The sequence below is a fragment of the Neomonachus schauinslandi genome, chromosome 2 (assembly GCF_002201575.2).
Source record: "Neomonachus schauinslandi chromosome 2, ASM220157v2, whole genome shotgun sequence".
Lineage (NCBI taxonomy): Eukaryota > Metazoa > Chordata > Mammalia > Carnivora > Phocidae > Neomonachus > Neomonachus schauinslandi.
In genome coordinates this window covers 159,910,765-159,926,689 of record NC_058404.1, presented here as the reverse complement: position 1 = coordinate 159,926,689, position 15,925 = coordinate 159,910,765, and the positions used below count along the sequence as shown (strand labels likewise).

The window sequence follows — 15,925 nt, the reverse complement described above, 5'->3', positions numbered from 1 at the left end:
ATAGGTGACCGACAAAATCAAAAGCTCATTCTTTGAAGAAACTAATAGACATACCTCAGCAAAAGTGATCACAAAAGGAAAGAAATCCATTCATATAAAGAATTTACATGGGATATAACCAAGGTAAAGATTCTAATATGGCTATGACACTATGAAAAAGTTATGCCAAGACATGTGAAAACTTCAACGGGAAAATTTTAACAAAAATATAAATTACCAAAATATATCTGAGAGAGAAACCAAAAGAATTGAACTGATGGCCAAAAACCCCAGTCCCTGTAAATTCATAATTTTGTTAAATTTATTCCTAAGTACTGTATGGATGAACAGAACATTTATGAGGCAGATTACAAAACACACTTCTGAGGAAAATAATAAAATATGTTACAAAATGTAATATATATATCTATGAGGAAAATTACAAAAAACAAAAGACCAAGATAAGTAATGAGATATATCTCATTCATGGATTGGAACATCCACTGTTATTGGATATCAAGTCTCCAACAAATCATCTATAAATATTTTAATAATCAACAGAATTTTTCATGTAAGTGGACTAATTCCAACATTCACATTAAATTTTGAAAAAGATTTGCCCTGCTGGAGACAATTGTAGATTTGTTATAAAGCTGTAGTAATAAACGCAGTGCTGTATTGATTCAGGGATAGACAAATAGTAAAGCCTTCAGAAATAAATTGAAGCATTTTTGGAACCATGAAAAATGACATTAGGAAACATTAAAAATCAGTGGGGAAAACACCTCACATACATTAGGATTGTTACTATACAAAACACACACACACACACACACACAGAAAACAAGTGTTGGTGAGGACGTGGAGAAACTGGCACTCCTGTGCACTGTTGGTGGGAGTGTAAAATGGGGCAGCCACTATGCAAAACTGTATGCTGTTTCTCAAAAACTTAAAATACAATTACTATATGATCCAGCAATTCCACTTCCAAATATATACCCAAAAGACTGGGACTAGAACAGATTATTTGTACATCTATGTTCATAGCAGCATGACTTACAAAAGCCTAAAGGCAGAAGCAACCCAAGTGTCCATGGGCAGATGAATGGATAAACAAAATGTGGTCCAAACATAAAATGGAATATTATTCAGTCTTAAAAAGGAAGGAAATTCTGACAGATGCTATAAAATGAATGAAACTTAAGGACATTATGCTAAGTGAAATAAGCCAGTCACAAAAGGATACTGTATGATTCACTTATATGAGGTATTGAGTGTAGTCAAATTCATGTAGTCAGAAATCTTGCCAAGACTGGAGGAGAAGGGAATGGGGAGCTATCGTTCAGTGGTATAGAGTTGCAGTTATGCAAGATGGAAAGAGTTCTAGAGATGGATAGTGGTGATGCTTGCACAACGGTGTGAATGTGCTTAATGCAACTGAACTATATACTTAAAAATTATTAAATAAGTAAGTCCTGGGTATGTAATGTACAGCGTGGTAACTATAGTTAAAAATAGTTAAGATGATAAATTTCATATTATGTGTATTTTACAACAATTTAAAAAATTGTTTAAATATACAAAAAAACACCAACCCCCCCCCCCACACACACACACACAAAACACGGACCAGATAATACGCTATTTATCATAGTGATTGCCTGTAAGGAGACAGGAAGGGGAATGGGACTAGGAATGAAACTATACATAACTTCAACTATATCTGTAATGTTTATTTGAACAACAAACAAACAAATAGCTCAAGCAAATGAATAAAAGTTCACATTTGTTATTTTTGGCAGTAATCAATTACATGAATGTTTGCTATATTATTGTTTGTACTCTTATGTGTTAATTTTTTTAATTAAAAGGATGAGGTTCAATGGCTTTCACATGATGGTGTGAGAAGAAGATTTTAATAATATAGATTAAAGCAGTTCCAAGAAATGACTAGATCAAGGATATGGCCTTAGAAGTAGGTTAGCAAGTAAAAATTATTACAGAAGTTAAAATTATAAATACTGTGCTATGAAAAAAAGAAAATAAAGGGAATTAACTGACAAAATCAGATAGTACGTGGACAAGTGAAAAATAAATTGTATAGAGAAAATATGCTATAGAAACTTAATAGAGAAGAGGAAGACAAGATTATGAACTGGTCCAAAATGACATAATGAGAGAAATGGAAACCTAGGAGAACCACAAAAGAATAGGGTATGAAAGAGAGACTAAAGAATGGTAGAGTATTTTGGGTACAGGGAACGAGTATGAGACAAAGAATAAAGGCATAAATGAATAAGGGGTTTCTGCAGTAGTGGTTGAAGAACAGCTTGGCTGGAGCAGAAACTAGAAAGCATTGAGTAATATAGTTGGATAGGTGGGCTGAAGTTTTCAAGCAGAAGATTCTGTATTTTTAACTTATTTCACACAAGGAACCATTAAGGATTTAAGCAAGTAGATGTTGTAATAAGAGTATTATTATAGGAAAATTAATCTGGAGGCATACAAGAAGAGACTAGAAGGGAGGGAAAACACCTTATGTTTTATGGAAATAAACTTTCATGATACTTGTTAATTTATGGAAGTTTTCACCTGTTTTTTTAAATAAACATTTTAAAAATAATATCCTTACCTTCCAGCTTGAGATTTATCCCTCCACATTCTATCATTCCAATGAATTTGCCTTCTATCTGACCATTTTTATAAACAAAAATTGTTGGTAAACAATTGTCATGGTAGTGTTGAATACAGCTATTCACGATGGCTTTAACAAATTTAGTTTCTGGAAACTTTCTTGCTAGGAGACTAAGATGCTGGTTAACCAACAAACACATTGGGATGCTAAAAAGAGAAATAGTACACAATATCTTTAAAAGCCGACTACTTATCTCAGTCTAATGAAGTAAGTGAAACATCTCCATGACAAAAAATGTATCTTTGGAAATGGGGTTTTTTAAATTTATTTATTTGAGAAAGAGAAAGAGGGTGTGTGAGTGGTGGGAGGGGCAGAGGGAGAGAATCTTCAAGCAGACTCCCTGCTGAGTGCAGAGTCCAATCCCTTGACCCATAAGATCAAGACCTGGGTGGAAACCAAGAGTCCCGAAGCTTAACCAACTGAGCCACCCAGGTTCCCCTCTTTGGATATTCTTCTGATATAACAGCTTATCAGCTCTCATCCTCTATTGTTACCTTTAGTAATGATAAACTTCAGAGTCCTCCCATATTTATTGTAAACACAATTATAGCCTGGGAGTGAAGCTTGCTATCATGGGAATTTGATGCCTAACTAAGGCTATCTACATCTGACTTAGCATCAATTTAATCAAGTTAGTTCCCAGTTTATAGGACCCAGGAAAAACAAAACAAGACAGCACACTTCAAGGGAATCCTTGGCAGTTCTGAGTTGAAACAAGGGATTCCAACTCTTTCCACCACCCCACCACCTTGGCCTTATTTCCACATGAGATTATGACATCCAAAGTGTCTCATCTCAAACTTCCTTGAATTTTTTTTTTTTAAGATTTTATTTATTTGACAGAGAGAGAGAGACAGCGAGAGAGGGAATACAAGCAGGAGGAGTGGGAGAGGGAGAAGCAGGCTTCCCACCGAGCAGGGAGCCTGATGCGGGGCTTGATCCCAGGATTCTGGGATCATGACCTGAGCCGAAGACAGACGCTTAACCACTGAGCAACCCAGGCGCCCCACAAACTTCCTTGAATTTCTTGACTCTGACATACTTCACCCACACTTTTCTTTGACATCCCAGTCCATGCAGCATCTTGTTCCCGATTATCCAGAACTATTCCCCATGAGATATTTAAGGGGCACCTGCCTGGCTCAGTTGGAGGAGCATGTGACTCTTGATCTTGGGGTCATAAGTTTGAGCCCCATGTTGGGTATAGAGATTACTAACAATAAATAAACTTTAAAAAAATTGATTGGAAGTCTCCAGAACCTACAATTCTTCCTGCTCTCTATCAGTTTGACTCCCAATATATCCACTCTTCAATTAGTTCCTTTTCTCTATCATTCACTCACAGCCTTATCAAACTGTTTCAGAGCCAATCCTTTACTTCATCCCACACTCATTTCACATGGGACCTTTCTCTGTTTGTTATTTTGCTCTCTCTTTTCCTGTTTTTTTCAATCTTCTCCACTTTCTATAAATATATTTAAGTTAATTTTTTAAAAGTTCCTTACAACTCTGTGTCTCCTTCAAATAACTACTCTCCTGTTCATAGCCCAAATAAAAAGGAAAATAATAATCTCTATGTTCTGTTCACTTCCTTTATTGAAAGGTTTTCCCTTTTTTTGGCTTTTTTGATTACACTTTTTTTTCCCCCCAGTGCAAAAAAAAAAAGGTGGTTTTATTAAAGCACAGGGACAGGACCCGTGGGCAGGAAGAGCTGCTGCGATAGCACTTTCTATTAATTTCCTTTTTATTTCTTTGACTTCCTTCTTCTGTCTATGACTCAAATGTAGATGTTCTTTGTGATTGTGTCCTTCTTCTCATACTAGACACATTCACTGTGCAATCTTATCCATTCTGACATCAACACTGATGAATTTCATCTCCTCTCCTCCCTCAAAGGAAAAAAAATGTATATCTGTATATATTATACAATTCTGTATTTTCTTAGTTTGGCACTGAGGCCAAAAATCTCCCTATTCTCTACAACATCTACTCGGTAATCACATCATGTTGCTTCTACTTCCTTATCTCATACCTAACCTCTCCTCTTTTTCTCCATTACCTTACTTCTTTCCTTTCTTATCTGAGCTTCATCAGATTATCCTAAGGGTCTGTTTCCAGACTTGGTTTCCCAAATTCATCCTTGATCCTGTTGACAAAGGGAGCTCAAAATGAAAATCTCACCATGTAACAACTGCCCTTCCTTCAAGCTTAAAATCCCTCAATGGCTCCTCGCTGCCTTCAGGATAAAGTCTGGGCTCTTCAGTATAGCTTTCAAGGTTCTCTGTAGTCTCTCTAGCATTCTTCTCTGCCTGCTACCATATTACTTAAAGCCCTCCAAAGCAAGATGCCGTCTTATTTCTGTATCTTTCTTCAGCTGGACACTCCATCTAACACACTCCATTCATCCTGTCTACTTCCTCTTTGGGGAATCTTATTTTTTGAGGCCAAGGCCAAGAATTACATACTCTGTAGAAAGTTCCATACTTCCTTCCTCCAAGCATAAAACTTACTACTCCCTCTTCATTGCTTCTACACTACTGTGTATAGAATTCAACTGTAGCACCTAAGAGACTTTATTATTATGTCTAGTTGTCTCTCTCTCTACTATACTGATGGCATAGACAGATGTTTTATATGCCTTTGCTTCTCCAGCATCTATAAAATCCTCAGAAATCCTCTTAATACTAGACAATGTTATATATCAATTCATAGAGCAAGAAATTAAACGCATTATACATTTAACTTATATTTCAGAATATGTAACATCATTTATTTTCATAATTACAACCTACTACAAATCTAGATACTGCTTTATTTTAGTGGGTGACCTACTTTAATATTAGAAAAGTATGTACTGCCTAACTTAAATATCAATTTTCCACACAAAGCAATGAACATAAATTGACTTTGTAAGTTTCCATTTTCCTCAAATAGTGAAATGAATCCACTAATATCTAACTTAAAGGAATTTTATCATACTGTCAGAATGAGAGCTGAGTCAGTGGTATGACAGACACTTACGGGGTAGGTGGGGTGAATGGCAGAATGTAGGTGGACATTGATGGTGATAGTGAAAAGTGTAGAATTAAGAGAGTATGGTGTAACAGATTATGTGATTATGTGCAGAGACAAAGTGGTTGCCTGAAGACAATCTGACAGCAAGTGGTAAGGGAACAAATTTGGTGTTGGGGTTCATGGGCCAGAATTTAACCCCAGAAGAACTATAAAATATAAGGGAGACCTCTGCATCAGAACATGAGATAAGGGCCTAGTTATGGTATTCAAGGCTCAAAATATACATTTGGCATAGGAATGATGTAAAAACCCACAATTGGAATTTGGGCACAGGTGTAAGACTGAATAAAATCAGAATCAAGGCTGCCCTGAAGCTTAGCCACTAAGCTCACTGGCCCAGGGTGATTCGATCCCCCTAGGGGACACTAGGCGAGCCTTCACTTGGATGAAGAGTTGGCCAAGTTCTATAATTTTAATGGCAAAAAGACATTAAAATTACAGAACATATGAACCTAGTTAAAAAACAAACTCTTGGGGCACCTGGTTGGCTCAGTCGGTTAAGCATCTGCCTTGAGCTCAGGTCATGATCCCAGGGTCCTGGGTTGGAGCCCTGCCTCAGGCTCCCTGCTCAGTGGGGAGCCTGCTTCTCCCTCTCCCTCTGCATCTCCCCCCTGCTTATGCTCTCTCACACTCTCTTTCTCTCTTTCAAATAAATAAAATCTTAAAAAAAAACCTCTTTTGTTCCTATAAAATTTATAGAAGGCAGCTAGAAACACAAATATATTTAACAGTTATACTCTATAATATGAAAAGTTATGAGTCAATCCATTATTAAAAACTAGACTTTTCTAAGGACTATTTGTCACACAAGTAATTATTTTCTGTTTTATAAATTTAATTATAGATTAATTTTCTTAAAATGTGTGTTTTATACCAACACATAAATGCATTTTCTTAATGTCAAGAAAACGAATATTTTAGGTAACTATCTTTGATTGCCCCTCAAAAAATCTTCTGGGGTCACAAATACTTAAAATATTATTTAGAAGATTCTTATTCTTTGAGTCCATCAGAGGAAATGAGAGTTTGAAACAGCCTAGCTGAAACTATAACACATTCGATCTCTTTCATGAACTTTTGAAAATTATTTGTCCAACCTAATCCTTTCTCTAGAAATAACCATTAAAGTAACTAATTTTGTGCTGTGATATGGGCATTCAGAACCAACATCTATTCTGCTAATCACACTGGGTCCCAGAAAAGATATTCAGTGAATCGCTTCAGTATACAACATTTCTCACACACAAATCCCATTATTGTAAATGTCAGTGTCTCTCATACTTACTTGTGAGGAACCAAAATCAGCAGCATTTACCAAGTGGTTTAACCAGATAAGTAGTATAGGAAAAATGGGAAATGATTCTTTTTAAGGCTTTAAACTACTCAAAAATTAGTTTCCAAGCATTTTAGTTACAATAACAGTAATGTCTTCTTTAATGGGACATGGTGTCCTCTCAAAATTTGTGTGAGGAACTGGTGAGCTGGTAAACAGCAGGGCTCTAATTTGCATAAATTGCTCTGTGCAGAGTTTCTGTGAGGACCTGAAGAGAGAAGAAATTTTTTATTCAGAGAACGAGATGAACACAAGGAGGAAACTGGCATGGCCTCTGTTCCTGGACTGGCGTGGAGCCCAGGCAGAGTAGCTGGGACCTAATGCTAGAGAGATTTGTGAAACCCTGGGAGCTTGCAGTGTGTCTGTGGCACAGAGTTGGGGAAAAGTCCACTCTACCCAATTATCGTATACCAGGCTGGTAAAGTCTGGGGACATTTGGGTTATGCTTAGTAAAGTAGGCACTATAAATTGTTTTAGGAGCACAGGGGAGTACAAGGGAATTGTTCTGTTAAAAGAGACTTAAAAGACATGATCTATCCAAATGCACTGCATGACCCTTGACTGGATCCTTCGTCAATTATTATTAATTTTGGAATTATTACTAATTTTGTTAGGTGAGAAAACAGTATTATGGTTATATAGAAAAATGCCCTTATATTTTGAAGATGCATGCTGAAGTACTCAGGAATAAAGGTTTATGCTGTGTATAATTTACTTTGAAATGATTCAGCAAATATATACACATGCACATAGCTACATACAAATAAAAACATACAAAAGTGGCAAAATGTTCATTATTGAATCTACCCAGCTAGTATTTAGGGTGTTCATCTTATCATTCTTTCTACTTTTTTGAATGTTTGAAATTTCCATAATAAGTTAAAAAAAATTAATGGCCAAAGAGTGGTTTTTTTTTTTTAAAGATTATTTACTTAAGTAATCTCTACACCCAACATGGGGCTCGAACTCACAACCTGAGATCAAGAGTTGAATGCTCTTTTGACTGAGTCAGGCAGGCACCCTGAAAGAATGCTATTTTTCTAAAAGGTGTGACAAGTTCTTTAAATTAGACATGAAAACATAATAAAAAACCTAACTTAATCCCTGAAGCCCATTACTCTCTACATGTATGTATATGTTAAAAAGAAAGCCACAAGGCCCAAGGTGGAGTTACTTGCTCCCAGGACAGCAAAGACTTAATTACAGTTTCAACCTCTCCAGGAGTCATATTTTAAGCCAATCAATCTGGAATTTTCTGGTCAGTACCAAATGAGGTAATCTGTCACATGAGCTCTCCATTCCCCAAAGGAAGATGAGGTGATCCATCTAATAAGAACTCCCCTCCCATTCCCCCCACTAAGAGAAGGTGACCTTGCCTGAATAATCCTTTCTTTTCTTTTACTAATAACTTCCTGTCCCACCCTCCTTGCTATAAAAACCTTCCATTTTGTACAACTCCTTGGAACTCCCCTCTACCTGGATAGGATGCTGCCTGATTCATTAATCACTTAATAAAACTAATTAGGTCTTCAAATTTACTTGGTTGGATTCTATTTTTTAACATTATATATGTATATATGTATGTGTGTGTGTATATATATATGTATATGCTTTCTTTTCTTGAATAATCTTTGTTATATGCTTTATAAAACCTCAAAACCAGACATAAATATCTTAAAACATTAGTATATTAACATTTTGCAAAAATGTGATGGTAATTACCTTGATCTGTATAAATGAATTATAACTGATACATCTTTTTCTGCATTTGTGACTTCATTCACGTACTGATTTCCAGAAATTTCTCTTAATTCCCCAAATTTTTGTTTTTTCCTAAGAGCTTTCCATTCCTGTAACCGCTTTTCTCTAATTAAAAAAATGAAATAAAAAAAGAAAATTGTCATAGTCTTCAGGTCATCCCTATATATAGTAACAATTTAGGGCAATGAATGTAATGCTAGAACATATCAGAGACTTTAAAGAATGATAGAATAACTATTAATGGTCTTATAATGCCAATTTCTTTTCTTTTTTTTTTAAAGATTCTATTTATTTATTTGAGAGAGAGAGAGAGCACAAGCGGTGGAGGGAGGAGACAGAGGGAGAGGGAGAAGCAGACTCCCCGCTGAGCAGGGAGCCTGACGCAGGGCTCCATCCCAAGACCTGGGATCATGACATGAGCTGAAGACCGACACTTAACCGACTGAGCCACACAGGCGCCCCCCAATTTCTCTTTTCATACGGGCATTTGTGTTACAGGTATTGCAAAGAATAAGGAGTTAGCTATTGACTTTTTGTTGTTGTAATATTTTATTTATTTGAGAGAGAGAATGAGAGAGAGAGAGAGCACAAGCAGGGTGAGGGGCAGAGGAAGAAGCAGACTCCCTGCTTAGCAGGGAGCCTTATGCAGGGCTCCATCCTAGGACTCTGGGATCATGACCTGAGCCAAAGGCAGATGCTTAACCAACTGAGCCACCCAGGCGCCCCAGCTATTGACTTTTAAATTTATTTTTATTTAAGACTAGGTCTTAATCATAGCTATAGAGAGTTTATTTAGACATTGAGCCAACAAATTCTCATACACAGGTTAAACACTTACTATGGAATATACATAATAATAGCTAATATTTATTGAGTGCTTACCATGGTACTAAGCACTGTTTTAAGTGCACTATATTAATTTAACTTTATCAAGTTAGTACTATTATTATCCTGTTTACATGCTCTTAACTATCATGCTAAGCTGAGCTTCAGTCCAAAGCCTTTGCAAATATGTGTAATTACTTGTTATAAATTTATTGCAGGAAGAGAAGTGGTAGAGAAGAGTGATTACTTAATAGTGTGATGGTCAACACTTCTCTTCCTCCTCTTCTCGCACCTTCTCCTCAGTTTTCTTTGTTATTTCAGTGGGTTGGGCAGGGAGAGTCACACCTAGTTTTGCCATCAGAAGGGGACATCATGTTCAACGGCCAGCATTTTTCCCCTAGCAATCATATTAATTGGGATTCAGTCAGAAAAACAGAAAGCCCTCCAGCTATCTTAAACAGGCTTAATCTGGGGGATTAAGTGCTTAACACACGTGATGTAAAAATGAAGACTATAGCCTGAGCTACCAGGAATGACTCCCAAAACAACATTGAAAACTGGTCTGCCAAGGGAGGAGCTTTCTCTGCTGCAGTCCAGGAACTGGGGAATCTGGGCCTACTGTTTCAATGTGTCCTACCATCAGCCTACACTGGGGATCAGAAAGCCACTGAAGCAACGGTTGTCTGTAGGGACCTATCTCCTTTGCAAAGACCGGAAGAAAATATTTGCAGAAGACATATTGTGTGAAGAACTATTACCCAAAATATACAAATAACTCTAAAACCTCAACAATAAGAAAACAAACAACCTGCTTTGAAATGGGACAAAGACCTTAACAGACAACTCACCAAAGAATATACTGATGACAAATAAGTGTATGAAGAAATGCTCTACAACCATGTCATCAGGGAAATGCGAACTGAAACAAGAGACAACTACATATCTATTAAAAGGGCCAAAATCCAGAACACTGACACCAAATGATTGAGAGGATGTGGAGTAATAGGAACTCTCATTCATTGCAGTGGGAATACAAAATGTACACCTTTTGGAAGATAGTTTGGAGTTTTCTTGTATAATTAAACATACTCTTACCATATGATCCAGCTGTCATGCTCCTTGGTATTTACTCAAAGGAGTGAAAACTATGTCTACACAGAAACTTGCACACAGGTGTTTAAAACAGCTCTAATATTTATCACTGCCAAAACTGGGAAGGAATCAAGATGTCCTTCAGTAAGTGAATGGATAAACTGTGGTATATCCAGATAATGTAGTATTGGTCAGTGCTAAAAAGAAATGAGCTATCAAGCCATGAAAAGACACAGGGGAACCTTAAATGCATATTACTAAGTGAAAGAAGCCAATCTGAGAAGGCTACATGCTGTATGACCCCAACTATATGACAATCTGGAAAAGGCAGGACTATGGAGACAAGATTATGGTTGCCAGGGATGGGGGGAGGGGCAGAGGCTGGCAAATAGGCAGACCATAGAGAATTTTTAGGGCAGTGAAAATACTTTGTATGATACTATAATGATGGTTACATGTCATGCATTTGTCCAAGCTCATAGAAAATACAACACTAAGGATGAATTGTAATGTACACTCTGGACTTTGGATGATTATGATGTATCGATGTGGGATCATGAGTTATAGTACATCTATCACTCTGGTGGGAGATGTTGATAATGGGGGAGACTATGCATGTGCTGGGGCAGGAGGTATATTGGAAATCTCTGTACCTTCCACTCAGTTTTGCTGTGAATGTAAAACCGCTTTAAAAAAAAGTCTTAAGTGTGCCCTGGATGGCTCAGTTGGTTAAGCGTCTGCCTTTGGCTCAGGTCATGATATCAGGGTCCTGGGATCGAGCCCATATTGGGCTCCCTACTCAGTGGGGAGGCTGCTTCTCCCTCTCCTCCTTCCCCTGCTTTCTCTCTCTCTCCTCTATCAAATAAATGGATAAATAATAAAAACTTAAAGAAAAAAGTATTAACATTTTTTGTTGGTTTTTTTGGCTGTAAATGAGGAATTTGCTTTAAATCACCACTATCAGGATGACTACAGAATTTTCCCTTGTTAATAACAACTTTTGAAAGGCTACAGGTTCCTTTTTCCTTAGATTCAAAGTGACAACAGAGATATGAAAGTAATGCCGTAAGTTGGTGGCAGTTAGAGTTGGAGTTTTGATATGGAATATGGGAGTGAGAGAACTTCCCCATGGAGTATCTCTCTTTAATCTCTGTGGCAGAGATTGGTTGGGCGGTCACTGGTGTATTTTCCTCTTCCAGGGTTCACGGGAAGACTACATTAGCCAGCTTCCCTTGCAACTGGATTAGGCCCAGGAGCTTGGATTGTGGCCAATAGAACAAGAGTGAAAGTGTTATGTGCATTTCTGTGACTCAGCCCTGAAATCTCCTATGCTATCACTCACTCTATCTCCCTAGTCCCCAAGCCTTGAGGGAAAGGATTCTGACGTGATGAAGAGAACCTAACGAAAAGAGCCCATTAATCATCTCAATAAATTCTGCTGACACAAACGATTACATTAGTAGGACTGCTATCCTTGAACAATCCTTGCATTCCTTGAATAACTAATTATTCATTATATGTGATTATTTTAATATACTGTGTTATTTGCCAATGTGGTATTTAAGGTTTTGGCATCTATGTGTCAAAAGCGAGACTGGTCTAAAGCAATGTTTTTCAAGTTAAGGCATGTGGACATTCTAATCACTTAGGTATAGCAGGTTCCACAGATGGGCATATTCCTGAGATCCAACCCAAATTTACTGAATATTACCTCTTGGTGCTGGTCTCAGGAATGAGCATTTTTAAACTTTATATTATGGACAGTTACTAACATATACAAGGTAAAGAGACCCGAGATGTACACATGGCCAATCTTCTTGCATCTACACCCCCATTATCTTCTCACCTCAAGGGCTATTCTGAAGCAAATATAAGACAGCATATAATTTCATCTGCAAATATTTCATTACATATCTCCAAAAGATGAGGATACTTTAAAAAATGTAACTCACATGGCACAATCACACCAAAAACAGTAATTCCTTAATATATTCAGATATTTTTCAAATAATCCTATTCTAAAATACATAAAATATCCATAAAATTTACCATGTTAACCATTTTCGAGTGTTCAGTGGCATTGAGTACTGTATCCATTTTTAAAAGTTTGCTTATTCAAATGAGGATCCAAATTAGATTTATAAAAATGGTTGTTATATATCTTAAATCTCATTTAATCTGCAGATTCCTTTCCATCTATTTTTTGCCCTTGCAATTTCTTTGTTTTTGAAGGAAACCAGATTGTTTGTCCAAGGTTTCCCACAGTCTGAATTTTGCTGGTTGCCTTATCAAAAAGTCAATTCACATGAGAAATATACATTTATTTTTTTAAAGATTTTATTTATTTATTTGATAGAGACAGCGAGAGAGGGAACACAAGCAGGGGGAGTGGGAAAGGGAGAAGCAGGCTTCCCGCTGAGCAGGGAGCCCGATGAGGGGCTCGATCCCAGGACCCTGAGATCATGACCTGAGACGAAGGCAGTTGCTTAACCAACTGAGCCACCCAGGCGCCTGAGAAATATACATTTTTATTAACAATTTTGGGTGATTATTTTGACCAACCAACCTAAGAATCATGAGTCTTATTTCCTTTCTTATGAGTCTTGTCTGATTGTTACAGTCAGGTTACAGTATCAATTAATATAACAATGTTTTATGCAATAAGTTAGTAAGCTTTCCATCTTTATAAAAACATAGAGATTATCTGTACCTTGAAAATAGAGAAAAATCACCTAGAGAACAAATTTTAGGAAGCAGCCTAGCTTCTCTCTTATGCTTTTCTATCTCCTATTGAGTCAGTTTTGGAAATTTATATTTTCTTCAAAAAATCATATTTTTAAATGATGCATATGCTCATATATCAAATATTCTCTTGGTCTGGCTTCTTTCATTTAGTATAATGCTTTTGAATTTCACCAAAGTTATTGTGTATATCAGTAGTGTGCTTTCTATTCTTACAGAGTAGTATTCCATTTCAGGAATATACAACAATTTGTTTATTCATTCACTTCGCATGTATTCATCATATCAATGGACTTTTAGGTTGTTTTGATTTAGCTATTATGAATATTCATGTACAATTATTTGTATTGACATATATCTTCAATTCTCTCAGGAATGTGATTGCTGGGTTATATGTTAAATGTATATGTAACTTCGTAAGACATTGTCAAACTGTTTTTTTTGGTTTTTTGTGTGTTTTTTTTAAATTTTATTATGTTATGTTAGTCACCATACATCATTAGTTTTTGATGTAGTGATCCACGATCCATTGTTTTCATATAACACCCAGTGCTCCATGCAGTACGTGCCCTCCTTAATACCCATCACCAGGCTAACCAATCCTCCTTCCCCCCTCCCCTCTAAAACCCTGTTTGTTTCTCAGAGTCCATAGTCTCTCATGGTTCATCTCTCCCTCCGATTCCCCCCTCCTCATTTTTCCCTTCCTTCTCCTAACACCTTCCATGCTATTCCTTATGTTCCACAAATAAGTGAAACCGTATGATAATTGACTTTCTCTGCTTGACTTATTTCACTTAGCATAATCTCCTCCAGTCCCATCCATGTTGACGTAAAAGTTGGGTATTCATCTTTTCTGATGGCTGAGTAATATTCCATTGTATATATGGACCACATCTTCTTTATTCATTCATCTGTTGAAGGGCATCTCAGCTCTTTCCACAGTTTGGCTATTGCAGACATTGCTGCTGTGAACATTGGGGTGCATATGGCCCTTCTTTACACTACATCTGTGTCTTTAGGGTAAATACCCAGGAGTGCAATTGCTGGGTCATAGGGTAGCTCTATTTTTAGATTTTTGAGGAAACTCCACACTGTTTTCCAAAGTGGCTGTACCAACTTGCATTCCCACCAACAGTGTAAGAGGGTTCCCCTTTCTCCACAACCTCTCCAACATTTGTTGTTTCTCTCCCTGTCCATTTTTGCCATTCTAACTGGTGTAAGGTGGTATCTCAGTGTGGTTTTGATTTGGATTTCCCTGATGGCTAATGATGATGAACATTTTTTCATGTGTCTGTTAGCCATTTGTATGTCTTCTTCAGAGAAGTGTCTGTTCATCTCTTCTGCCCACTTTTTGACTTGATTGTTTTTTGGGTGTTGAGTTTGAGAAGTTCTTTATAGATCTTGGATACCAGCCCTTTCTCTGTAGTGTCATTTGCAAATATCTTCTCCCATTCTGTGGGTTGCCTCTTTGTTTTGTTGACTGTTTCCTTTGCTGTGCAGAAGCTTTTTATCTTGGTGAAGTCCCAAAAGTTCATTTTTGCTTTCGTTTCACTAGTTTTTGGAGATGTATCTTGAAAGAAGTTTCTGTGGGCCATGTCAAAGAGGTTACTGCCTATGTTCTCCTCTAGGATTTTGATGGATTCCTGTCTCACATTGAGGTCTTTCATCCACTTTGAGTTTATCTTTGTGAATGGTGTTAGAGAATGTTCAAGTTTCATTCTTCTGCATGTGGCTGTCCAATTTTCCCAGCACCATTTATTGAAGAGACTGTCTTTTTTCCATTGCATGTTTTTTCCTGCTTTGTCAAAGATTATTTGACCATAGAGCTGAGGGTCCATATCTGGGTTCTCTGTTCTGTTCCATTGTTCTATATGTCTGTTTTTGTGCCAGTACCATGCTGTCTTGGTGATCACAGCTTTGTAATATAGCTTGAAATCAGGCAACGTGATGCCCCCTGCTTTGTTTTTCTTTCTCAACATTTCCTTGGCGATTCGGGGGCCTTTTCTGATTCCATACAAATTTTAGGATTGTTTGTTTCAGCACTTTGAAAAATGTCATTGAAATTTTGATCCAGATGGCATTGAAGGTATAGATTGCTCTGGGTAGCATAGACATTTTAACAATGTTTATTCTTCTGATATGTGAGCATGGAATATTTTCCCAACTTTTTGTGTCTTCTTCAATTTCTTTCATGAGTGTTCTGTAGTTCCTAGAGTATAGATCCTTTACCACTTTGGTTTGGTTTATTCCGAGGTATCTTATGGTTTTTGGTGCTATTGTAAATGGAATCGTTTCTCTAATTTCTCTTTCTACAGTTGCGTTGTTAGTGTATAAGAAAGCAACTGATTTCTGTGCATTGATTTTGTATCCTGCCACATTACTGAATTGCTGGATGAGTTCTAGTAATTTGGGGGTGGAGTCTT

The 15,925-nt window shown here is 37.0% G+C and overlaps 1 protein-coding gene across 1 annotated transcript in view; it reads right to left on the bottom strand.

Moving 5' to 3' along the window:
- PDCL2 (phosducin like 2) overlaps positions 1–15,925 on the bottom strand; it is a gene marked incomplete at its 5' end in the record, with an annotated part of 29,385 nt that overhangs the window by 539 nt on the left and 12,921 nt on the right. Inside the window, 2 exons of the mRNA XM_021701689.1 lie at positions 2,612–2,820; positions 8,805–8,948. Of these exons, the coding sequence (XP_021557364.1) occupies positions 2,612–2,820; positions 8,805–8,948 (353 nt within the window). The remainder of the gene's footprint in view (positions 1–2,611; positions 2,821–8,804; positions 8,949–15,925) is intronic.